The sequence below is a fragment of the Oncorhynchus clarkii genome, chromosome 33 (assembly GCF_045791955.1).
Source record: "Oncorhynchus clarkii lewisi isolate Uvic-CL-2024 chromosome 33, UVic_Ocla_1.0, whole genome shotgun sequence".
In the NCBI taxonomy this organism is placed as follows: domain Eukaryota; kingdom Metazoa; phylum Chordata; class Actinopteri; order Salmoniformes; family Salmonidae; genus Oncorhynchus; species Oncorhynchus clarkii.
Window position 1 is genome coordinate 8,678,005 of NC_092179.1, and position 26,513 is coordinate 8,704,517.

The following is a 26,513-nucleotide window of genomic DNA, read 5'->3' on the forward strand; positions in this document are numbered from 1 at the left end:
CAAATCATAATGCATCAAAAAAAGACTTGTACGTTTTTAAATTGAGAAATGATTTATTTTCATGGATGTGTCTTTAGAACTTTAACATGGTCTTGCTGTCGGTGCCATATAGAAAAATAAATAGCAAACCCACAATGCCCTTCACACATTGGCCACCACTGCCTTGTGGAGGAATTTAGGAAATGGTTGAAGGGAATGCTGGGAGATTTGGCGTCACCTTTGACCTTTTTAAACGTGTTGGCTGGAGTTTTACTGTTCTCTATTGCCAGGGAAGGAGAGTTGTGACAGGTCGAGTGGGACTCTGGCAAATAGTATATTCTTTTTTTTTTTTTTTCCACCTCTGGCATTGTCCATTCTTGGATAGGCAGACACCGTCATGTTGTGAACAACAATAAAAACGACAGTGAGGAACAAACGTGCCCTTGTCTGTGTATCATGTTTTAGAGTTTAGACATTTGTTCATCCCAGACCCACAACCCCACTCATCCTCTGGCAGAAACCAGTTAGCCAAGGTGTAATTTGTTGCAGAGCCACTGCTGTCCGTCAGACATGCGTACACACACTTTTTTTAGGTGTTGTGTTCTACTTAAATGTCCAGACAGATGCCGACATGCATGTTGCTGTAACATATTCAGAGACATTTCCACACATGCAGCCATACCGTACACACGTTAACAAGCCCCTACTTTTCAATCCCATTCACAATCAACATTTCCAGTGACTGCATGTAGAAGTCCATATGTCACTCACCACCCTTCCAAGGGTAATTTGCTGACTGGTTCACCCTCATTGCCAAGTCCACAATACAACCCGGTCTGTGTTCAAGTCAAACAGGTTCCCTTCCAGCTGTAAAGGGAACATGGAGGTAGTTGTTTCACTGTTCTGGAATTCCCCCCCTAGAATCTGAGGGTGAAATGACAATACCAGTAGATGCTTTCACCCATTCACAACCTTGACGTAAACCCCATTCACAGCAAAAAGTACAAAATTGTCTGGTCATGGAATAAATTACCACTTTGCTGATTAACGTAGTCGTTTATTAGTTTATAAAAAAAAAAACAGTGTCCATTCTCAAGAAAGCCAGTTACGTTCTAGTACAGTAGATTAAGGTGGCTGCGAAAGAAAATGGATAGAAATTAAAGTGACAATTGAGTAATACCTGCCACCATTAAAAAAATACTGCAATGGTATTTATTGAAATTCCAAAAAATAATTTAAGGGACCAAAAAAAGAGAGTTTGGGTTTTGACGATGTACAAGTAGTTCTGCCCAAGATCCAGTTAAGATTAGATACAAGGCTCTGGCTGGATGAAGATTCTATAGAATGAGGGAGGCTCAGGGTTGAAAGAAGGCTAATATCCCCACACACAAAATGTTGAATAAGGTTGTTAATCCAAGTGCAGTGTGCTATTAATAGTCCATGAGCAGTCGAGGCCTTGATCCAGGACAGGCCCTGTTGAAGACCCAGGAAGAGGCCCCTGACTCAGGGTCCGTTGGTGGCCCAGGGACCCAGGCCGTGCTGACTCTGGAGAAGCCTCTGGAGCTCCTTGAACTGCTCCACCGTCTGGTCCTTCAGGTCTGGGTTGGAGATCTGCAGTCGGATGCTGTCTGTGGACCAGGACAGATCTCCAGAAAACATCTCTGTTAGGATCCGCGCCACCACCGGGACCACCTGGACACAAAATGGATGGATGGACGGGAGGGTCAATGTGATCATTTCGCGTGTGTATGTACTGTATGTGGTCAATTCGTTCTGCTCACCTGCACAACGATGAGCTTCTTCTCCTTGGGTTTCCGTTGGTCTGGCCAGTCCTCCCCGAAGCAGAAGCAGAGCTCAAACGGGGGTGGGGTGGGAGTTTCATCTTTCTGGAACAAGATGAGCCCTGTTGTTGGTGTGCACGAGAGGGAGAAAGAAAGAATCTCCTGTAATGTGATATCTGTTCTACAGCTAATCCATGTAGATGCCTGGGCTGTGCAACAATAGCAGTACAAGCAATAAGTACTACTCAAGAGCTTACTCACAGAAAGGGCCTGTGACTGAAATATTCAGGGATCAATTGAAACTCAGACAGCCTCAAGTGAACTGAAAAATCATGACAATGGAGTCCAACGTTGTTATCTGACACTATCATTTGGTGTTGTGATTAATTGATGTCAGATGGGGATTCAAACATGATGAAACTGCTGCCTTAGATGACTAAAATACCAAGGAATAAAATGGGTTGACTGACTCACCGTGCAGGAAGTTATTGAGGCTGAACACTTTGTACTTCCTCTCCCTCTCCATAGGGTTGGGAGGCCCCTGCTCGTCAACGCCCGGCCCAGACCAATACACCTTGCACTGACACAACCTGATAGCGTATATATCCTGCTCCCAGATCTCCAGGATCAGGCCTCGGTCCATCACATCCAGCAGGTGCTCTGTGTAGAACCGCTGCTTCTCGTTCTGGATGTCGGCCGAGCCAGGGAATAGAACTTGGTTGAGGTTGACAGGGCCGAACAGGTCCACCTGCTCTGGGGTGGGCTCCAAGTGGCCGTAGTACAGCCGGCAGCCCTGGGGGTTACTCACTGTCAGGGAGCCCATCTTGCGACCCCGATACTGGAATTTCATGTCTAGGTCAGTCACTGAAACCAGAGTCAAATAATGTAGTGTTGGAAGAATTGTAAGCACTTCAACAAGTCAACATTTAATATAGCTCTTTCTAATCATGCCTAACAGTATTCTGACACCAAGTTATCATAAGACTGAAAAAGGAGTGTTTATCAATGAATGACACATTACCGCTTTAGCTACAAAAGGGTAAAACTCGATTTTGCCTATTCCAATTAACTACAGAACCTGTCTTACCGTCCCCCACACTCCCAGACAGCTGCCAGTGTGTTTCATTTGATGGGTGTGACAGGCAGACAGCTATTCCAGACAACTACACTAATGCCTGATTGACTCATTCGATGGATTATAGGCTATCGGAGGCAACAGTTTTGAGTGAATGGATTACAATGTTGGCATTGTGTTGCATGCAGCAAAACCAAATAAAGTTGACGCCCTGTTTTCATGGTTAGGGGAATTACAATGAATATTTTTTTTGGATAACATGCAAGGAACTATTGCAGAAGTGCCTGACTGCCAAAGTAAATCCAAAGTACATAAAGCAGTATTCTCCTCAACAAGGCATGGGTGCTACTCCACTCACATGGCAGGCTGTTCAGCAGGTCATATTTGTAGGGTGGCACCGCCTGCCCTTCTTCCTGGTTCTGGACTCCGGACATGGCCTCCATTGGGGCGGCACCTGGGTGAGGGGCAACCGGAGCCGCAGATGCAGCAGAAGGAACCATGGTGGCCATCTCAGTGACCATAGGAGGCTGCATGCTCCCTCTACCCATCCCCAGGCCGTTGGAGGGTTCTGCGGGTCCATGGTGCACAAAGACCCCATGTTCCAACTTCACCACCAATGGAACGTGGGAAGAAAACTCTGGGGGAGCCATGGTTGGCTGAGGGAGATCCGCTGCCATGGTATTGGCCCCGTTGGGATTGGAGTGCATGTTGGGACTGGGGTACATAGGGGTGTGGTGGGAGGTGCCATATCTGTCATTGAGGGGGGAGCTGAAGGGAACGTCTATCCCATGTGAGGTAGGGAATGCCTGATAACTGCGTGGGTCACTAATTCTGGGGTCTGGGAGAGACAAGAGGACAAACAAACACATAAGACCTTGCATAATGTCAATAGTGACATTTCAAAAAGGGTTTCTGCCTAATTCACAGATGGCTCAGTAGCAAAGGTGTATTGACACTTACCAATGGAGAGGTCAACAATATTCGGCATCTGAAAACAAAGACAAGATTGAATGTTTATGTAACAAAGCTGATACATGGGTATTGTTCTCAGATTGTTCTGAGATAATGGAAAAAGTAATTGTCTACTTTTCTACACTTACCTCCTCCTCCTCATCTTCATCAACGGTGTCTGAAACCAAATTAAAAAGGAATATGCCATCAACATGAAAATCTCAATAATTTCACAAAACATGAATATCTGAGGTTATTTGACAAGTTCAACAAAGCTATTCTAAAGAACTCAATTACATTTGAAGACAGACAAATCAGATAAGACTTGCAAAGCTGCCAATGAGCCTGCATGCTTATGCACGCACTCTTACCTCCATTGCAGGGCTGGTCACAGACCTCGTAGATCTTGTAGGGCTGGACGGGTGTCTCCTTGGTGCCGTCGTATTTCAGTTTGAACTCCCGGCTCTTGTTGAGGGCACAGCGCAGGTTGGCCTTCCACTTGGCAGGGTCCGGCTCATCCAGACCCTCCTGGTACTTCCCTGTCTCCAGAGCCCAGGCCTGGGGGAAGAGAGGGGGAGGCAAGGAAGAGGTTACATTTGAATGAATTAGAGAAGGAGTCACATCTGAATGGAATCAAATGGGTGAGGGTTAAATTAACTTCAAATCAATTAGTCACAACTAGGGTGCATTCAGAAAGTCCTCAGACCCTTTGAATTTTTCCACATTTTGTTACATTACAGCCTTAAATTGTTTTTTTCACCCCTCATCAATACACACACACCCCATAATGACAAACCAAACAGGTGTTTAGAAACTGAAATATCACATTTTACATAAGTATTCAGACCCTACATTCTAATACTTTGTTGAAGCACCTTTGGCAGCGATTACAGCCTCGAGTCTTCTTAGGTATGACACTACAAGCTTGGCACACCTGGATTTGGGGATTTTCTCTCATTTTTCTCTGCAGATCCTCTCAAGCTCCGTCAGGTTGGATGGTGAGTGTCACTTCATAGCCATTTTCAGATCTCTCCAGAGGTGTTCGATCGGGTTCAAGTCCGGGCTCTGGCTGGGCCACTCAAGGACATACATAGACTTGTCCCGAAGCCACTCCTGCGCTGTCTTGGCTGTGTTCTTAGGTTCATTGTCCTGTTGGAAGGTGAACCTTTGCCTCAGTCTGAGGTGCTGAGTGCTTTGGAGCAGGTTTTCATCAAGGATCTCTATGTACTTTGCTCCGTTCATCTTTCCCTCAAGCCTGACTAGTCTCCCAGTCCCTGCCGCTGAAAAACATCCCCACAGCATGATGCTGCCACCACCATGCTTCACCATAGGGATAGTGCCAGGTTCCCTCCAGATGTGACACTTGGCATTCAGGTCAAAGAACTCAAACTTGTTTCTCATGGTCTGAGAGTCATTTAGGTGTCTTTTGGCAAACTCAAAGCGGGCAGTCATGTGCCTTTTACTGAGGAGTGACTTTCGTCTGGCCACTCTACCATAAAGGCCAGATTGGTGGAGTTCTGCAGAGATTGTTGTCGTCCTGGAAGGTTCTCCCATTTCCACAAAGGAACTCTGGAGCTCTGTCAGAGTGATCATTGGGTTCTTGGTCACCGCTCTAACTAAGGCCCTTCTCCCCCGATTTCTCAGTTTGGCCGGGAGGACAGCTCTAGGAAGAGTCTTGGTGACTTCTTCCATTTAAGAATCATGGAGGCCAATGTGTTTTTGGGGACCTTCAATGCTGCAGACATTTTTTGGTACACTTCCCCAGATCTGTGTCTCGGCACTCTACAGACAATTCCTTCGACCTAATGGCTTGGTTTTTACTCTGGCATGCAGTGTCAACTGTGGGATCTTATATAGACAGGCGTGGGCCTTTCCAAATCATGTCCAATCAATTCGATTTACCACAGGTGGACTCCAACCAAGTTGAAGAAACATCTCAAGGATGATCAATGGAAATAGGATGCACCTGAGCTCAATTTAAAGTCTCATAGCAAAGGGTCTGAATACTATTGTAAATAAGGTACGTTTTTTATTTTTTTATTCATTTGCCAAAAAAAAAAAAACGGTTTTGGGGTACTGGTGTAGATTGACGAGGCAAAAAAGTAATTTTATATTTTTTAGAATAAAGCTGTAATGTAATAAAATGTGCAAAAAGTCAAGGGGTCTGAATACTTTCCGAATGCACGGTAAATGAAGAACAGGGTAATGGCTAATGAGGAAATGACTAGTCAAAAGAGGCAGGGAGTAGGCTATTGCTGCTGTTAGTGCAGTGGATATCATGTGGACATCCTTACACACAAGATCAAAAAACGCAGAGAGGTTTAACACTAGAGATTCAGTGGAAATGAAACTAAGGCTATTTCAGTACACTAAAACAGTTGATACATTTATCGCTGAATGGGATAAGGAAGTGTGTGGGTGACATAGTAACTGAGTACCTTAGAAATACTCTTGAAATGTGCTACTTCCTAGAAAAAGTTGATCTAAGTACACAAAGTAAGCAGAACTTTGGTCTAACTACATTGTGATATCAGAATGACGACATAGAGTTGAAGTATCCAGATCGGTCATGCCATTCTCAATATGGATCCCCCCCTCTCACCTTGAAGATGGTGTTCTCTTCCTCAGAGGTGGGCAAGTGTCTTGTGGCGTGCCTCCAGGGGATCTGGAAGATCCGGTGGTCCGGGCTGAGCCACTGCAAGCCGGGGTACCTCCCGCTGTTCACCTGGGCTAACAGCCAGGGCTTCAGGCGGATCCTCCGAGGCTGCACACTCATCATTGGGCAGAGCACCACGCAGGGAGGAGAAAGGGGCTTCAGAGGGGGTGAGTGAATGGGCTGGAAAGGTGAAGGGAAAAGTCATGGTTAAGATGGGTGATTGGGCACTGGGGGATTGTCTTGAAGCGTGATACGATAGTAATGGTTCAGATGGGTGATGAGGCAATGGGGGTAGGGGAATGTGGGGGAGGGGGGTTGAAAGATAAGATAATCTCCCTACCATCTGCAGGAAGAAGGCTGGGGAAAATGGAGAGAGGATGGGTGGGGAAAAGAGAGGTACGAAGGTGGAGAGAGTAGTCAACAAGTCAGATTTACCGTTTTTATTTATGATGGCAACAGGCCTGTTTAGGAAATGATCTGCGGGGAAACAAAAAGTGTTCTGTGGCTGAAGAATACAGAACAAACACACTTTCAAGGCAATAAAAACAAAAAAAATCACCACAGAGTTAAATGAATTAACATACACAACATGCAACAGTTGTAGGCTATTCCTTAATCCTTTACTCCATTTCATGACAGTCCCAAATTAGCTTTTGTCATCCTAAAATGATGGATTTGATACTAGGACAACAAGCCTAGGACCTCCGGGCACAGATGCAGAGTCCACTGTCACACAATGAGATCATATGAACACAGAGGTCTACAGGTAACTCCTTTACGGCCAAAGACCAACTTCTGTCTCAAGCAGCACATCAGAGTCAAATATAAGGCCAACTTGTATTTGCCACTGGACGCGCTGAGACAAACTAATGCATCTAGATATAATATGTCCTCTTCCCGAGGCTGCCACAAATGTCCTTCTGAGCCCTTGTACCAACACACACACACACACACACACACACACACGAGTTGAAAAGGGCAAGGTAACTTTAATGAGTATGCAACACAGAACAACAACTGGGTGCAGAGACATCATGGCCATAGGAGGGGCAAGGGGGCATGTGTTTATTTTTGGCAATAACTAGTCCAGATAGGTTTTTCCAACCTCATAACTAGCTACCAAGAAGTTATTTCAGGCTATCAATCAAGTTAGAGTAGCTAGCTTGTCTTTCTCTTAGCTGGCATGCCAGCCGGCAAGGTTGTTAAAGTTTCGAAAAGCAAGCAATTACTAAATAAGACTCACAATCCTTTTAATCTTTCATACAGATTGTTGCAGAATTCCAGAGAAGCATATTTCTTAAAATAAATAAAAACACCAGGGGGACACAGGCAGCTCAAAATACTGTACATGCTTTTTAAATTTTTACATAGAATTTAGAATAATGATTATGGCTCTAGATTGCAGGTGAAGGCTGTTTCAGGTATTTGAAAAATGCTAAATTGTCCAACTTGCGGACAAGGGGGAGGAGAGAGAGAGAGAGGACTAGCCCCCCCCCATTCTTCAAGCTTTGTCAAGTTGGTTGTTGATCATTGCTAGACAATCATTTTGAAGTCTTGACATAGATTTACAAGCCGATTTAAGTCAAAACGGTAACTAGGTCTCTCGGAAAAACATTTAATGTTGCCTTGATAAGCAACTCCAGTGCATATTTGGCCTTGTGTTTTAGGTTATTGTGATGCTGAAAGGTGCAATTGTCGCTCAGCGTTTGATGGAGAGCAGACTGAACCAGGTCTTCTTCCAGGATTTTGCATGTACTTAGCTCTATTCCGGGTCTTTCTATCCTAAAAAACACTCCCTTGTCTTTGCTGATGACAAGCATACCCATACATAATGCAGTCACCACCATGCTTGAAAATATGAAGAGTGGTACTCAGTGATGTGTTGTATTTGCCCCAAACACAACACTTTCAATACATAGCTTTTTAGTGCAGTGTTATTTTAGTTCTTTATTGCAAACAAGATGCATATTTTGGATTACTTTTATTATGTACAAGCTTCCTTCTTTTCACTGTAATTTAGGTTAGTATTGTGGAGTAACTACAATGTTGGTGGGGACATGGTGTGCTTTAAAAAGGGGACTTCCCAATAATTTTAAGAATTTAACAATAATTGCACAAGTCTGGATTACATTGTCTAAACTCTATAGTTAATTTTTTTTTACATATTAAAACAGGAATAGCTTCACTAGGTTTCATTCAGGGTGTGCAGAAGACAGGTTGATTTAAAAAGAAAACACATACCGACAACAAAAGCTGAAAATAGGCCGCCTGCCTGACACTGACATGATCATGTAAACAATCTTCAAATAACAAAACATTTGTAATCGGTCTGAGAAAAAAAATCTCAATAGGCTACTATAGTTGTTTTAGGAAACAAGTACAACTTTAAGCGGCACCCACCTTTTAACGATATGTCTTCTCCACAAAATGATTTCGTTCCCTTGTATCGAAGAGTTCAAGAACGCTGACTGTAGTGATCCCTCCTTCCACAAACAGAAACAGGCCAGGCAGAGAGTATGCGCGCCGCCACAGGTAAGCTTTTTACTTGGTAGTCTAACTGACACAAACCTTGCCCAACACCGTCACAAGTTCAAAGGAGTGTGTGGGAGAATGACAGTCAGAAAGTCCCAGGCTTATTCAGAAAACTTTCCACAAACAGCGGCCAAACATGATTTGACTTTAAACATGAACAAACGTAGTGCCTGTGTGTTTGCTGAACCTGCCCAGATACCACCCTTCCGGTTGACAGACAGAAGTAATATGCAAACAGTGTTTCATTTTCGATAGGCTACTACTACTACCCTAGTGGTTGGAAATGTATACATTTTTAGTGGTGTAAAAAGTACCCAATTGTCATACTTGAGTAAAAGTAAAAATACCTCTAATAGAAAAGTGAAAGTCACCCAGATAAAATACTATTTAAGCAAAAGTCTAAAAGTATTTGGTTTTAAATATACCTACGTTTCAAAAGTAAATGTAATTGCTGAAATATACTCAAGTATCAAAAGTAAAAGTATAAATCATTTCAAATTCCTTTATCGTAGGCAAACCAGATGGTACATTTTTTATTTTGTATTTACAGATAGCCAAGGGCACACTACACCACTCAGACATCATTTACAAATTATGTATGTTTTGTGAGTCTGACAAATCAGAGGTCAGGTGAGAGAAAGTTCCAGACATCATTATGTTTTCCCACCAGGTAGATTATTGTTTTAGCCAAGGTCAGTGTTGTTGATATGTAAGTACATATTTAATCTTTCAGATGTTTTTTTGTATGAAGACGCACTCTGCGACAATAATGTGATATTTATGGTTAAGCTAATTATAGTTTCTACTGCAAGATACTAGTAGTTATTGTGAGCTGGCTAGCTCTGTTTTGGTTGTCATATCATTTCGGGACATTTAACCCTGTATTTGTATAGGATGTTGTCCCCCAGTGCCTCGTTATATGCCCTGTAATTGTATAGGTGTATGTATGGTACATCATTAGATCAGTATTACATTGTATTTCACTGTTTAGAGGTATTCAAATTCATTGTGCAATGAAGATGGTGGTGCTATCCATACTACGTACATTGTGCGTTGCTGTTCCATGCCTGTGCATCTTCAGCGTAATTAAACCACCTCAACTGGAATCCTACCTGCCTGTCATCTGTGCCCTTACCAGCACACGGGAGTGAACACGCAAAGTAAAATCTAACCGAAGGAATATACAGTCCACCAAGTCCTCATTTACATAGGGGTCCGTTCGAGCCGGATACTCGGTCTGATTATCAAAGGTACCAAGCCTCACCGTATCCAAGTTATACTAGCACAGCACAGTATGTCCATTGACAAGAAGATGACCTTCAGCCTCGCATGGAGGAAGCTGCCAAGGTGACACCCGTCACTCCACCCAGTCCCTTCCTATCCAGCCAGGCCAGATGGGACACAACTCCAGATGAGTGGGAGACATTCAGAGAGTACAGGTCTGTCCTAAACCCTCATCTGACCCACGGGAGCAGAAGGATGAGCCACAGTAAGCAGAGGAAGGAGAAACAGAGGTCTGTCCATGGTCTACAACAGTCACTGGGAACACAGGAAGCCACCTACAGAGCACGAGCTAATGAGAGAGTACATCGAGCAAGAGAGAGCCCAGCTGCGGCAGTCCCAGCGGGCCATACAAGTCTGGCTCGCTCAGCTACGTGAGCAACACGAAGAGATGGTACAGCTCTGTGATGCGACAGCTCACATCCCAGTCTATAGCTAGTCTCTCTCCCACTAAGCCAGCCCCTACAGAGCTCTCACCCAGAGGTACCCTTCCAGCAGATAGATGTCTGCTGGCACCACCATAGTCCGTGTCAGAGCTGGTTGAGCATACGAAGCCATCACCCAACAAAGAAGATACGGCTTGCGATGGACAGTATGACAACATTGAGTGGCCTAACCCCCCAATGTGGCCTCCAGCAAGTGATAAGTCACTACTTCTGTGTCATCGGAGTGACACTCCAAGCCTATAGCGCGGCTACCAAGACCCTCCCGCCGGAGCTATGAATCAAATCAAATTCAATGTTTGAGTTCCCTCAGTCCTGGCGCTCACTTCACCTGTCAGGAGGCTACTCCTCCACCAGTGTCAGCTCCTAAACACTCCCAGTGTGAAGTACCAGCCCGCTCCCGGTGCCAGGGTGTGTCTACCCGTCCCTGCCATTGGTTCTAAATTTGCCCTCAGCATGGCTTTTCAGCCTGTTCCTGACCAGATGTTTCAGTCTGCCGCCACAAAGGACCCATCAGCCAACAGTAGCCTGCAGCCAGCCGCTGTTCCAGAGTTTCCACCCGCTCCTGCTACAGAGACGAAGTTAATCAACGAGGTGGACTCTTCAGCTGCTCCTGCTACAGAGCCGAAGTTAATCAACGAGGTGGACTCTTCAGCTGCTCCTGCTACAGAGACGAAGTTAATCAACGAGGTGGACTCTTCAGCTGCTCCTGCTACAGAGCCGAAGTTAATCAACGAGGTGGACTCTTCAGCTGCTCCGGCTACAGAGACGAAGTTAATCAACGAGGTGGACTCTTCAGCTGCTCCTGCTACAGAGCCGAAGTTAATCAACGAGGTGGACTCTTCAGCTGCTCCGGCTACAGAGCATCAGCCAGCAGTAGCCCCCGTGGTGCTCCAGACCAACATGGTGCTACAGCCCTATCCAGCCACAGGGGCTCTGCCTACCTCTGTCTTGAGGCCCAGACCAGCTACCACAGATGGGGCCCAGTCTGGGGTTACTGGGGTTACTGCTGATCCCTACAAAGCTAACCAAATCAAATCAAATCAAATTTTATTTGTCACATACACATGGTTAGCAGATGTTAATGCGAGTGTAGCGAAATGCTTGTGCTTCTAGTTCCGACAATGCAGTAATAACAAGTAATCTAACTAACAATTCCAAAACTACTGTCTTGTACACAGTGTAAGGGGATAAAGAATATGTACATAAGGATATATGAATGAGTGATGGTACAGAGCAGCATAGGCAAGATACAGTAGATGGTATCGAGTACAGTATGTACAAATGAGATGAGTATGTAAACAAGTGGCATAGTTTAAAGTGGCTAGTGATACATGTATTACATAAGGATACAGTCGATGATATAGAGTACAGTATATACGTATGCATATGAGATGAATAATGTAGGGTAAGTAACATTATATAAGGTAGCATTGTTTAAAGTGGCTAGTGATATATTTACATCATTTCCCATCAATTCCCATTATTAAAGTGGCTGGAGTTGAGTTGAGTCAGTGTCAGTGTGTTGGCAGCAGCCACTCAGTGTTAGTGGTGGCTGTTTAACAGTCTGATGGCCTTGAGATAGAAGCTGTTTTTCAGTCTCTCGGTCCCAGCTTTGATGCACCTGTACTGACCTCGCCTTCTGGATGATAGCGGGGTGAACAGGCAGTGGCTCGGGTGGTTGATGTCCTTGATGATCTTTATGGCCTTCCTGTGACATCGGGTCCCTCAGGTTCCTGTATGCAACTGACTATGGGGCCTAGTCTATCCCGTGCTCCAGTCTCCTGTCTGTTCTTGCTATACGAGCGCAGCCTACTCCTTTCAAGTCAGACTCACTGTCTGGCAAGCATGAGGAGCAGCGTTCTCCACCCACGGGGGCCCAGACTGCTTCAATCACCCGGGCAGCCCGGCTGGACCTGAAGGTACAACCTGGCCCTATCTTTAGGTCACCAGCTCCTGCAACAGAGAGCCATCGTGTTGCAGCCACAGGCCCAAAGACGGCCGTTGATGCAGATCATCAGCCAGCATCTCCCTGGTTGCCATCAGCCGCAGCCTAGGGATCCTCAGCCCCAGTCGCAGTATCTCTGGCACCAGCTGCAGCCCAGGGGCCATCATCTGACTTTACATTGAGTCACCCCTGTTTTAGTGAGGGGGGCTTCAACAGAAGCAAACGACAATGATGAGGAGCCCAGTTAATCTCCAGCCATGGGCCCACCACTTGGCCTTGGCTTCCAGACACCGGCTGCCCATGCAGTGCAGTTCCCACTTACCTCAGCACAAAGAGACCAGCCCAGCTATGTTGGGGAGCCCCCACCTGGTCTTGAGAGGGAGCCCACCATGGCTTTCTCCACAGGGGCCGCTTCAGCCTTTGCCCCAAGGTCCCATCCAGTCCTTGCCAGCAAGGTCCTCTCCGACCCTGTGGGGTAGCCTCCATCTGCTCCTTGTCGGAGACCTTCAGCGACACCTCCTGAGAGGCCAGAGCTCGACCCTGACATCTGATCCCTTAAGTCCTCTGCCCTGCAACCTCCACTAGTCCCTGCCTGTGAGGTCCACCCTGGCACCATTGGCCCAGGGTCCACAGTCACACCCTGCCTGGGGAGCTCGGCTGTCTTCTCTGGAGAACATGTCTGTCCCTGCTGTGAGACCTCAGCTCAGCCCAATTATCAGCTCGGATCAGGCTCCTGACGCTAAGATCAGGCAGGGACCTCGTCTGGAGGTCCCTGCCTGATCCGGTTGGGCAGTCTCCGCCCTTTACGCTGTCGGCCATAGAGCTACTACCTGGCCCTGCTCTATGGGACAAGCCAGCTCCTGCCAATGGATCCCAGCATTCTCTCTCCTTCGAGTCTTAGACTGTGTCAGCCCCAGAGACTGTTTCCTCTGACCTGTTGGACCACGTAGTTGGACCTGTCTGCCAGCCTTTACTTGCCGCAGTGTCCTACCCTTAGTTATTAGTCAGGCCATGTTGCCAGGCCTTTAGGTGGCCCTGTCCTTAGCTCCCCAATCACCAGATACTCAGGTGTCCCTGGTTCCCTACTAGCTAAGCAGTCAGGTGTTCCCCCTAGTTTCCTGCCTTAGTAGTTCGGACTGTTTCCTGCTGTTGGAACAATGCAGCATTCCATCAATGATATTCACCCCTCTCCCAGGAGGACATTCTCACCACAGTGTGCCCCTGATGGACTAAGTGTTCCTGCCCGGCTGTTACGGACAGCAGCTCTTCTACTCTACTAGTACAGAGAACCCTTTCCATCGTTTAAGTACTGGACTAGAGTTTATTTGTTATTAGTGGTTATACCTAGCCAGGTCGTCTGTTGATGGGGTGGCTAGACACCCCTAGACATCTAGTTTCATGCCTGTTAAGTTTGGGTAAGCTATGCAAGTAAGAGTTAAGTAAGTCAAGATAGTCAAGTTAACTATTGAGCCTTTCTTATGAGTGAATTAATATAGTGAATTCAGGGGCGGCTGTACAAAAGGCTGTGAAGACTTTGCAGTTAACCATATCAGTAATGTTAGTTCATCATATCAGAGCTGTAGCTCCGCCCAGTGGTGAAGTGGAGCAGAGCATGCTGGGCAATCTCCAGCTCAGAGAAGATCAACTCAAGAGAAGTAAAGTGAGAGAAAGTTCCAGCCATCCTTGCAGCCATTCCCACTAGTCAGATTTCATAGTGTTAGCCAAGGCCAGTCTGTGTCCTTGTTGATATGTTAGTAAATATTGAATGTCTTTCAGGTATTTATGTCTGAATATGCACTTTGCAACGATAATGTCAAATGTATGGTTATGCTAATTATTCGTTTCTACTGCGAGCTAGCTAGTATTGTGAGGTGGCTAGCTCTGCTTTGGTTGTCAAATAATTTCGGACATTTTAACCCTGTATTTGTATAGGATAATGTCCCCAGTGCGTCATTTATATGCCCTGTAATTCTATACGTGTATGGTACATCATTATATGAGTATTACATAGTATTTTACTGTTTAGAGGTATTCAAGTTCATTGTGCATTTGTAGCCCTGGAATGAAGATGGTGCTATGCTTTGTAGTACAAGTGCAGCGTTGTGAAGGGTCGGTCGCGAACGACGATTCAACATTTTATATGTTGAAGCGGCTTCTTGAGTCAAAGGATGCCATCATCTCTACCCTGGCCATTGTCACAATGCACCTGCTGATGCTCTGACCCAAGAGGAAAGGGAGGTGGTGGAGGAGGTTGTTATGGGTGTAAGATGGCACAGTGATGCCATCTGTTGGTAAATGTTCATTACTGCAACTCTTGGGTTTTACCGGGGTGCTTGAGATACCCGGATGTGTTGTGAAGTACTGAACAAGACTGGTTACTCGCATCAATGCCTCTGTCTCGTCATTTAGCATTCAAACATGGTGTCAGAGTCGGATAACTAACCATGCTTTCCGCAAATTAGAGTCACCTGCTCTGGTTTACAAACAAATGCTTATTTGTGTAAAATTTCGCCCGGAATTGGCCTTAAGCTAGAGTGAGTTTGCTAGTTAGCTTCAGTGTTGTTAGCACCGGTTAGACATGGCAGCGAACATTCCCCCTCCCGCCGTTATAAAGCTCAGCGGGGATTGGAGCACGAACTGGGATACGTTTAGAGGTGAATGGGAGGACTATGCGCTAGCAACGGGACTTCTGGAAAAGGAAGATGAGGTAGTGGCTGCCACTTTGAGGACTATAATGGGAACTGAATGCCGACACGTATACAAACACAACCTGAACCTAACAGCAGCACAGCAAGGTAACGCTATAGCTATTCTTGATGCTCTTGAACATTACTTTACGCCAGCAAAGAACGTCATCTACGAGCGTTATGTTTTCGGTCGTTGCAAACAGGAGGACGGGGAGTCCATTGACAGCTTTGTCACTAGGTTAAGGGAAAAGGCAGCTACATGTGACTATGGTGCTTTAAGAGATGAACTGATCAGAGATACGATTGTGCTTGGCATAACGGATGAGGGCACCCGCAGACGTTTGCTGAGAGAACGTGACCTGACGCTGGCCTTGGCAGTGGAGACATGCCGTGCAGGAGAGCTTACTGATATACGGATGAGGTCCATGGAGCTAGAAAGGCAACATACGGACAATGTAAATGCTACATTCAGGCAGCCAGTAAAGAAATTCCCCTTTGCCACAGCTAATGCTAATACTACAGCCAACTCTGCAGTAGACAACCCCAATACAAATCAAATCAAATCAAATCAAATTTTATTTGTCACATACACATGGTTAGCAGATGTTAATGCGAGTGTAGCGAAATGCTTGTGCTTCTAGTTCCGACAATGCAGTAATAACAAGTAATCTAACTAACAATTCCAAAACTACTGTCTTGTACACAGTGTAAGGGGATAAAGAATATGTACATAAGGATATATGAATGAGTGATGGTACAGAGCAGCATAGGCAAGATACAGTAGATGGTATCGGGTACAGTATGTACAAATGAGATGAGTATGTAAACAAAGTGGCATAGTATAGTATAAAGTGGCTAGTGATACATGTGTTACATAAGGATACCGTCGATGATATAGAGTACAGTATATACGTATGCGTATGAGATGAATAATGTAGGGTAAGTAACATTTATATAAGGTAGCATTGTTTAAAGTGGCTAGTGATATATTTACATCATTTCCCATCAATTCCCATTATTAAAGTGGCTGGAGTTGAGTCAGTGTCAGTGTGTTGGCAGCAGCCACTCAGTGTTAGTGGTGGCTGTTTAACAGTCTGATGGCCTTGAGATAGAAGCTGTTTTTCAGTCTCTCGGTCCCAGCTTTGATGCACCTGTACTGACCTCGCCTTCTGGATGATAGCGGGGTGAACAGGCAGTGGCTCGGGTGGTTGATGTCCTTGATGATCTTTATGGCCTTCCTGTGACATCGGGTGGTGTAGGTGTCCTGGAGGGCAGGTAGTTTGCCCCCGGTGATGCGTTGTGCAGACCTCACTACCCTCTGGAGAGCCTTACGGTTGAGGGCGGTGCAGTTGCCATACCAGGCGGTGATACAGCCCGCCAGGATGCTCTCGATTGTGCATCTGTAGAAGTTTGTGAGTGCTTTTGGTGACAAGCCGAATTTCTTCAGCCTCCTGAGGTTGAAGAGGCGCTGCTGGGCCTTCTTCACGATGCTGTCTGTGTGAGTGGACCAATTCAGTTTGTCTGTGATGTGTATGCCGAGGAACTTAAAACTTGCTACCCTCTCCACTACTGTTCCATCGATGTGGATAGGGGGGTGTTCCCTCTGCTGTTTCCTGAAGTCCACAATCATCTCCTTAGTTTTGTTGACGTTGAGTGTGAGGTTGTTTTCCTGACACCACACTCCGAGGGCCCTCACCTCCTCCCTGTAGGCCGTCTCATCGTTGTTGGTAATCAAGCCTACCACTGTTGTGTCGTCCGCAAACTTGATGATTGAGTTGGAGGCGTGCGTGGCCACGCAGTCGTGGGTGAACAGGGAGTACAGGAGAGGGCTCAGAACGCAACCTTGTGGGGCCCCAGTGTTGAGGATCAGCGGGGAGGAGATGTTGTTGCCTACCCTCACCACCTGGGGGCGGCCCGTCAGGAAGTCCAGTACCCAGTTGCACAGGGCGGGGTCGAGACCCAGGGTCTCGAGCTTGATGACGAGCTTGGAGGGTACTATGGTGTTGAATGCCGAGCTGTAGTCGATGAACAGCATTCTCACATAGGTATTCCTCTTGTCCAGATGGGTTAGGGCAGTGTGCAGTGTGGTTGAGATTGCATCGTCTGTGGACCTATTTGGGCGGTAAGCAAATTGGAGTGGGTCTAGGGTGTCAGGTAGGGTGGAGGTGATATGGTCCTTGACTAGTCTCTCAAAGCACTTCATGATGACGGATGTGAGTGCTACGGGGCGGTAGTCATTTAGCTCAGTTACCTTAGCTTTCTTGGGAACAGGAACAATGGTGGCCCTCTTGAAGCATGTGGGAACAGCAGACTGGTATAGGGATTGATTGAATATGACCGTAAACACACCGGCCAGCTGGTCTGCGCATGCTCTGAGGGCGCGGCTGGGGATGCCATCTGGGCCTGCAGCCTTGCGAGGGTTAACACGTTTAAATGTCTTACTCACCTCGGCTGCAGTGAAGGAGAGACCGCATGTTTTCGTTGCAGGCCGTGTCAGTGGCACTGTATTGTCCTCAAAGCGGGCAAAAAAGTTATTTAGTCTGCCTGGGAGCAAGACATCCTGGTCCGTGACTGGGCTGGGTTTCTTCCTGTAGTCCGTGATTGACTGTAGACCCTGCCACATGCCTCTTGTGTCTGAGCCGTTGAATTGAGATTCTACTTTGTCTCTGTACTGGCGCTTAGCTTGTTTGATAGCCTTGCGGAGGGAATAGCTGCACTGTTTGTATTCGGTCATGTTACCAGACACCTTGCCCTGATTAAAAGCAGTGGTTCGCGCTTTCAGTTTCACACGAATGCTGCCATCAATCCACGGTTTCTGGTTAGGGAATGTTTTAATCGTTGCTATGGGAACGACATCTTCAACGCACGTTCTAATGAACTCGCACACCGAATCAGCGTATTCGTCAATGTTGTTATCTGACGCAATACGAAACATCTCCCAGTCCACGTGATGGAAGCAGTCTTGGAGTGTGGAGTCAGCTTGGTCGGACCAGCGTTGGACAGACCTCAGCGTGGGAGCCTCTTGTTTTAGTTTCTGTCTGTAGGCAGGGATCAACAAAATGGAGTCGTGGTCAGCTTTTCCGAAAGGGGGGCGGGGCAGGGCCTTATATGCGTCGCGGAAGTTAGAGTAACAATGGTCCAAGGTCTTTCCTCCCCTGGTTGCGCAATCGATATGCTGATAAAATTTGGGGAGTCTTGTTTTCAGATTAGCCTTGTTAAAATCCCCAGCTACAATGAATGCAGCCTCCGGATAAATTGTTTCCAGTTTGCAGAGAGTTAAATAAAGTTCGTTCAGAGCCATCGATGTGTCTGCTTGGGGGGGGATATATACGGCTGTGATTATAATCGAAGAGAATTCTCTTGGTAGATAATGCGGTCTACATTTGATTGTGAGGAATTCTAAATCAGGTGAACAGAAGGATTTGAGTTCCTGTATGTTTCTTTCATCGCACCATGTCACGTTAGTCATAAGGCATACGCCCCCGCCCCTCTTTTTACCAGAAAGATGTTTTTTCCTGTCTGCGCGATGCGTGGAGAAACCTGTTGGCTGCACCGCTTCGGATTGCGTCTCTCCAGTAAGCCACGTTTCCGTGAAGCAAAGAACGTTACAGTCTCTGATGTCCCTCTGGAATGCTACCCTTGCTCGGATTTCATCAACCTTGTTGTCAAGAGACTGGACATTGGCAAGAAGAATGAATGCAATACATGCCGATATTGTGGCATTTCTCATGGACGAGGAAAATAACACTGCCCAGCCTATGGAAAAATATGCAAATCCTGTGGTACAGCTAATCACTTCGCAAGGGTCTGCATGAAAAGCAAGAGAAAGGAGGGTAAAGTGCACTCCATGGAAACAAACACAGATGAAGGGAACGACAGCACAGAGGATGTATATGCTAGCGAGTGCATAGGGGCAGTGAGGGCAAAAGGACAAAAGTGGTTTGTCACTCTGCTACTTAATAATAAACCACAGCAATGCCAGCTAGATTCAGGGGCCACATGCAACGTTATGAGCCTTAAAGACAAAAGGAGGCTCGCGCCCAGAGACAAACTCACACAGAGTAGCACCAAGCTGAAACTGTATTTAGGCCAGTTCATGACCTCTTTAGGCCTGTTTGTGACAGAGTGTGTTTTACGTGGCCAGAAATACACCCTTGAGTTTGAAATAGTTGAGGCTAGTCAACAGCCATTACTGTCAGGTTCTACATGCGAGCGCCTTGGACTTATTAACTTCACCATCCCAGCTGATCTTAACATTATAGACAAAGTCCAGGCTGGGCCCCTGAGCAAGGAGACACTCCTAAGCAAGTACCATGATGTCTTCAACGCACCGGTCGAGTCAGTTCCTGGGGAAGTCCACTTTGAGTTGGACGCAGCAATCCAGCCTGTCCAGTGTGCACCCCGCAATGTACCAGTGGCCATGAAAGCAGCTACGAAGGCTCAGCTTGACAAATACGAAGCAGATGGCCACATCATATCCGTCACCGAGCCTACGGACTGGATAAGTAATATGGTTATCGTCAAGAAACCAGACAAGCTACGGATATGCATTGATCCTAAACACCTCAACCGGGCTCTGCGACGTTCACATTACATTATGCCCACGTTGGAGGATGTTCTTTACAAGCTCCCAAAGGCCAGAGTCTTCACGCTCGTGGATGCCAGAGATGCCTTTCTGCAGTGCAAGCTCGACGAGCCCAGCATGACCACCTTTTGGACCTTTTGGACACCCTGAGGCAGGAAGAGGTGGTTGAAGCTTCCGTTTGGTGTCTCCATGGCTCCAGAGGTGTATCAGCGGAAACAGCATGAGCTGTTGATGGGACTCAGTGGCGTGGAACCCATAGCAGATGACATTCTCGTAGTGGGCTGTGGGGACAGTGATGAGGAGGCAGAATGTGACCATGACGCCAAGCTGCTGGCCCTGATAGTCAGATGCAGACAGGTCAAGCTAAGGCTAAAAAAGCTTCAGTTTAAAGTGCCAGAGGTCCGCTTTCATGGGCACATCTTGTCCTCCACCGGATTGAAGGCGGATCCTGAAAAAGTGAAGGCTGTCTTGGAAATGCCCCACCATCTGACGTGAAGGGAGTGCAGCGCTTCGTCGGATTCGTCACCTACCTGGCCAAATTCCTACCGCGGCTCTCTGAAGTGTGTGAGCCACTGAGGAGGCTCATGGACAAGGACACCATCTGGCATTGGCTCCCAAAACATGACGCAGCGGTGAGGGAAATAAAACAACTGGTCACCCAGACACCTGTACTGCGATACTACAATGTGTCAAAACCTGTCACGATTCAGAGTGACTCAAGCCAGTATGGACTTGGCTGTTGCCTCATGCAAGAGGGCCAGCCTGTGGCATTCGCCTCTAGGGCACTCACCCCAACAGAGCAGAACTATGCCCAGATAGAGAAAGAGTGCCTCAGCATTGTGTTTGCATGCCAACGCTTCCACCACTACCTGTACGGGCGCAACAATATTACCGCAGAGACCGATCACAAGCCCCTTATTGCTATATTCAGCAAGCCTCTCCTGAATGCCCCAAAACGACTGCAGAGCATGCTACTGGCCGTACAAAACTACAACCTCAAGGTGGTGTATAAGCCAGGGCCAGAGATGTATGTGAGTGACACGCTCAGCAGGGCTACTGCATCAGGCACTCACACACACTCCATGCATGAACAACACGCAGTGTGCAGCTTACAAACAGAGCAAGTGGATGTTGAACACATCAACCAGGCTGACTACCTTAATGTTACGAACCAGCGCCTTATACAAATCAGACAGCACACAGACAGGGACGGGCAACTCCAGGCATTGAGGTCTGTGATTCTGATGGGCTGGCCCGACTGCAGGGAAGAAACTGCTTTAGCCGTCAGAGAATATTGGCCAATCAAAGAGGAGCTCAGTGTTCAAAACGGAGTAATATTCAAGAGTCAGAGAGTCGTTATTCCACGGTCTCTGCGCCCTGAGATGTTGGCACGCGTGCACTCAAGTCACATAGGAGGTGAGGCCTGTTACAGACAAGCACGTGACACACTGTATTGGCCAGGAATGCAGAGTGAAATTAAAGACGATGTCAGTAAATGCACAATCTGCAATGAATATGCCATTGAGCAACAGAGAGAGACGATGATGTCCCACGAGCTACCGATGCGCCCCTGGCAGATAGTAAGTCTAGATCTCTTCCAGCACAGTGGCAAAGACTTTCTGCTGGTAGTCGATCATTACTCAGACTTTTGGGAGATCGACCTCCTCCCCGACCTTTCAGCAGAGACAACGATCAAACGCTGCAAGGCTCAGTTTGCCCGCTATGGCCAGCCAGATAGGGTAATTTCAGACAATGGAGTTGATGTTCCGAAAATTTGCTGCAGGATGGGAATTCGAGCACGTCACTTCATCACCACGACACCCAAAAGCTAATGGGAAGGCAGAGTCCGCAGTAAAAATCGCAAAGAACCTCTGCAAAAAGGCTCTGCGAGAGGGCAAAGATGCCTGGAAAGCAATCCTGCAGTGGCGCAATACCCCGACAGAAGGCATGGACAGCAGCCCGGCACAGCGTCTCATGGCACGGCGCTTAAAAGCAGCTCTGCCAGTAGCCAGCACTCTCCTGGAGCCATGTGTGGTGACAGACGTGCTGGTGAAGCTACGTCACAGAAGACAGGTCTCCAAGTTCATCTACGACAAATCAGCAAAAGACTTACCTGAGCTCAGGGTGGGTGAAACGGTGCGAATGAAGCCACTACCAGGGGACCGGACAGGCCTCTGGAGACTCGGATCCTGTGTACAGAAAGTGGCACCACGCTCCTACTTGGTCGAAGTGAATGGATCACTGTACCGTCGTAACAGGGTTGACCTTCGGATTGCTGAGCCAGCACCTACTCAGAACCCTGATGGTCAAAGGGGTCGCATGACAAAAGACAGAACCCCAGCAAGTCACATGGGGCCTGAGGCACTGGGCGAAGAGCCAGGGGATCACAGGTCGGCCGCTCCCTCGCCCATCAATTCTCCCCTTAGACATTCAGGTGACACGCCTGTGCGGGAACCCGCAGTCCTCGCAGACAAGCCCCCTGTCTTTTCACGATGCGGGCGTCTGTCCCAGCCACCAAAAAGACTTAATCTGTAGGTTTCCCATCAGGGATTGTTGACAGAGATAAAAGTGAAGAGAATATCAAAATGTGTTGTTGTTCTGGAAAAAAAAAAAAAAAAATACTAAACTGTTCATGTTGGAAATTGTTACTAGGTTTGTTTTGTTAGTGAATTGACACCTCCTGTCCTATTTTATTAAAGGGAAGATGTTATGGGTGTAAGATGGCACAGTGATGCCATCTGTTGGTAAATGTTCATTACTGCAACTCTTGGCTTTTACCGGGGTGCTTGAGATACCCGGATGTGTTGTGATGTACTGAACAAGACTGGTTACTCGCATCAATGCCTCTGTCTCGTCATTTAGCATTCAAACAGAGGTGTGCAGAGTCCTGGAACCCTTTGAGCAGGTCACTGTGGAGATCAGTGGAGAGAGGTACAGTAAGCAGTTATTACTACATCATTATTTAATCCAGTATTATATATGTATATGAGCAGTAGATGAGAATGTAGTTTCAGTAGACAAAACATGAACCTGAACTAATAAGTTACTGTTCTCTCTATTCAGCTATGTGACAGCCTCAAAAATGATACTCCTGTGTAAGCGTCTGCAGCGAATCACAGCCAGCTGCCAGAGAGAAGCAAATGTAACCACAGGACATGTGACAGTGTTGATGGACACCCAATGTTCTTCAATGGACAGAAAGTTCCACAGAATGGAATATAATCACGTGCTATCAGAAACCTCTACACTTGACCCCAGGTTTAAGAAGTTAGCCTTCAGTGATGCCAGAGCGATTGAGGATGCTCTTCAAATAATAACCTCAGCAGCAGGGAGGGACAGCCCCAGCAGTCAGCTGGCTCAGGAACCAGGGCAACAGGAAGAATAGGGTTCAGATGGAGCAGGAGCACCAGCAGTAGTGCCACAAACGTCTGCTGTTTGACGAGAGAGCAACTGGGGATTCAGCACAAAGGAATCCCTCAGCAGATGTCATAATGAAGGTCCGATCCTATTTGGAGGAGCCCCTCCAAATATCTGCAGATCCTCTGAGCTGGTGGAAGAACAAGGCCTCTGTCTACCCATGGCTTACTAAAGTCATGACAGGGAGACTCTGCATAGTGGCCACATCCGTTCCCTCTGAGAGGGTCTTCTCGAAAACGGGACAAATAATTACTGAGAGAAGAAACCGCATCAGCCCCTCAAAAGTGAGGCAGCTTGCATTTCTGAAAGCAAATCTCTCATAAGAGCTAAATATGGTCAGCATTGCTGTGTGCTGCTGGTTACAACATGGCAATAAAGGAGAGAGAAAAGAGGGACCAGTTTAATGTTTTAAGTGGGATGCTGCAGTTCTGCACATTGTTATTTATTTTTCTTTGATATGGTGCAATATTCTATTATTGTGTTGTTCAGATTGTATTAATTAGGAATTGTTACATTTATATGCACTTTGTTTATATACAATAAAACGTTCTACTTTAAATGCAAATGTTTAATAGCATTCTTTTTCATAACAAACCAATGCATTTTTAAATACATTGTGGTTAAGGTAGAGCATGATATAATTTAATTAGAATTGTTTTAACACCAATCATAGTCAAACTATCTGACTTGAAAAAATACAAAATATATTTTTTAAAGAGTCGTTTGGGAGCCAAAAGAGACGGCTTTTTTTGGTGAGCTGAGCCAGCCGAACGAACCGACTCACTGAAAAGAGCCGGAATGCCAATCACTAGTGCAGCGGCACCACTTTAATCTTAAATTAGTGTCACATTCACGCTTGATTGCGCTGAATGGTCCTGTATATCATTAAGTCATCACAGTCATGTTATAACCATGCATATTGTTTATAGGATATTTGTTTTGTATTCTGTCATTCACTATTGTATCTTTATTTCTCTTTATTTGCGGGCAACACACACACTTTGGCTGAAGCAAGATGCCAGACCACTAAGAGCCTTATAGCCCATCGACTACATACATTGTGCGTTGCTGTTCCATGCCTGTGCATCTTCAGCGTTATTAAACCACCTCAACTGGAATCCTACCTGTCTGTCATCTGTGCCTTTACCAGCACACGGGAGCAAACACATAAATTAAAACCTAATCTGAAGAATATACAGTCCACCAACATCTGCAAGATTTGAGTAACACTAATGTAATCTGTTGTTGAATATTGCTGGCAATAATTTTGGGGGAAATTTTCCACAGTCACGATTACCCAGCTATGGATAGGCCGAGTGATGGGATGATTGATACCGGAGTTCCGACGTAGTTTTCAAAGCACTACTGATCCAAAACAATGTACCGAAGCTTGTTTCAAAGTACATTTCAAAATGCAAGATCCCCCTGAATTCTGCTGTGGTTCCGGGGCTTTCTTCGATTCCAAATTGCTTTCAAACACCTGGGATTTTTTCATATAGTGTCACCTGAACGGTAGCTCAGCAGGGGAACAAGGGAATGGGGTTGAATGCCAGTCAAGGCATATTATGTAGAAAATATTTTATGTGAAACCACACCAAACATTGTTTAAACAATTCGTTTTATTTAGAAAAGTATAAGCTTATGTCTTTAGCATCGTCAATAATACCATAGATTTGACAGAAAAATTATGGCTATTTGTTTGGAATTCGTTTTTTTGTCAAGAAATTAGCTCCAATTAATAATGGCAGAGATGAAAGGAATTAAGATAGATCGTTCAATCATGTAGTTATTCTCAATAGTAATTAGTGAGAATAGGTGAGTATATCTGTAGAGAAATACAGTGCATTCAGAAAGTATTCAGACCCCTTGATATGTTCCACATTTTGTTACTACACAACCTTATTCCAAAATGGATTAAATATTATTTTTTACTCGTCAATCTACACACGATACCATAATGACAAAGTGAAAAGATTGTATTTTTTTGTGCAAATTTACTAAAAATAAAAAACAGAAATACCTGATTTACATAAGTATTCAGACCCTTTGCTATGAGACTCGGGTGCATCCTGTTTCCATTGATCATCGTTGAGATGTTTCTACAACTTGGTTGGAGTCCACCTGTGGTAAATTCAATTGATTGGACATGATTTGGAAAGGCACACACCTGTTTATATAAGGTCCCACAGTTGACAGTGCATGTCCAAGCAAAAATTAAGGTTGAAGTAATTGGCAGTAGAGCTCAGAGACAGGATTGTGTCGAGGCACAGATCTGGGGAAGGGTACCAAAACATTTCTGCAGCATTGAAGGTCCCCAAGAACACAGTGGCCTCCATGACTCTTAAGTGGAAGAAGTTTGGAACCACCAAGACTTTTCCTAGAGCTCCCCCGGCCAAAATGAGCAATCGGGGGAGAAGGGCCTTGGTCAGGGAGGTGACTAAGAGCCCAATAATCACTCTGACAGAGCTCCAGAGTTCCTCTGTGGAGATGGGAGAACCTTTCATAAGGACAACCATCTTGCAGCACTCCACCAATCAGGCCTTTATGGTAGAGGGGCCAGACTGAAGCCAAAACGCACCTAAATTACTCTGACCATGAGAAACAAGATTCTCTGGTCTGATGAAACCAAGACTGAATTCTCTGGAGGAAACCTGGCACCATCCCTAAATCAAATGAAATCACATTTTATTGGTCACACATGTTTAGCAGATGTTATTACGGGTGTAGCGAAATGCTTGTGTTTCTAGCTCCAACAGTGCAGTAATATCTAACAAGTAATATCTAACAATTTCACAACATATACCCAATACACACAAATCTAAAGTAAAGGAATGGAATTAAGAATATATAAATATTTGGACGAGCAAGTCGGAGCGGCATAGACTAAAATATAGTAGAATAGAATACAGTATATACATATGAGATGAATAATGCAAGATGTGTAAACATTATTAAAGTGTCCAGTGATTTCAAGTCTATGTATATAGGGCAGCAGCCTCTAAGGGGCTAGTGATGGCTATTTAACAGTATGGCCTTGAGATAGAAGCAGTTTTTCCTTTGTCATTATTGGGGTATTGTGTGTAGATTGATGAGGGAAAAAAACAATTGAATACATTTTAGGAAAAGGATGTAACGTAATAAAATGTGGAAAAGGTAAAGGGGTCTTAATACTTTCTGA

The 26,513-nt window shown here is 45.9% G+C and overlaps 2 protein-coding genes across 3 annotated transcripts in view; one reads left to right on the forward strand and one right to left on the reverse strand.

Moving 5' to 3' along the window:
- LOC139392792 (pyridine nucleotide-disulphide oxidoreductase domain 1) overlaps positions 1–26,513 on the forward strand; it is a 783,634-nt gene that overhangs the window by 219,700 nt on the left and 537,421 nt on the right. The window lies entirely within an intron of this gene.
- LOC139393242 (interferon regulatory factor 5-like) lies at positions 34–9,232 on the reverse strand. 2 transcript variants are annotated; one of them, XM_071141715.1, is made up of 10 exons: positions 8,843–9,204; positions 6,878–6,919; positions 6,389–6,622; positions 4,158–4,344; positions 3,936–3,964; positions 3,796–3,823; positions 3,194–3,673; positions 2,235–2,624; positions 1,761–1,882; positions 34–1,671 (listed from the first exon to the last, which is right to left on the reverse strand). In XM_071141715.1, the coding sequence occupies exons 3-10, from the start codon at positions 6,563–6,565 to the stop codon at positions 1,483–1,485; spliced, it is 1,602 nt and encodes a 533-aa protein (XP_070997816.1). In that variant the 5' UTR covers positions 6,566–6,622; positions 6,878–6,919; positions 8,843–9,204; the 3' UTR covers positions 34–1,482. The 2 variants fall into 2 exon arrangements, with proteins under 2 accessions (XP_070997816.1, XP_070997817.1); XM_071141716.1 differs by lacking the exon at positions 6,878–6,919 and having other exon boundaries at positions 320–1,671; positions 8,843–9,232.

Bases quoted from the DNA above. Each gene is read 5' to 3' on its own strand.
- LOC139393242 (XM_071141715.1), bottom strand. From the start codon at position 6,565: ATGATGAGTGTGCAGCCTCGGAGGATCCGCCTGAAGCCCTGGCTGTTA. The intron at 3,965-4,157 runs GTAAGAGTGCGT...ATTTGGTTTCAG, and splicing joins TGACCAGCCCTGCAATGGAG to ACACCGTTGATGAAGATGAG. The intron at 3,824-3,935 runs GTAAGTGTAGAA...CTTTGTTTTCAG, and splicing joins ATGAAGATGAGGAGGAGGAG to ATGCCGAATATTGTTGACCT.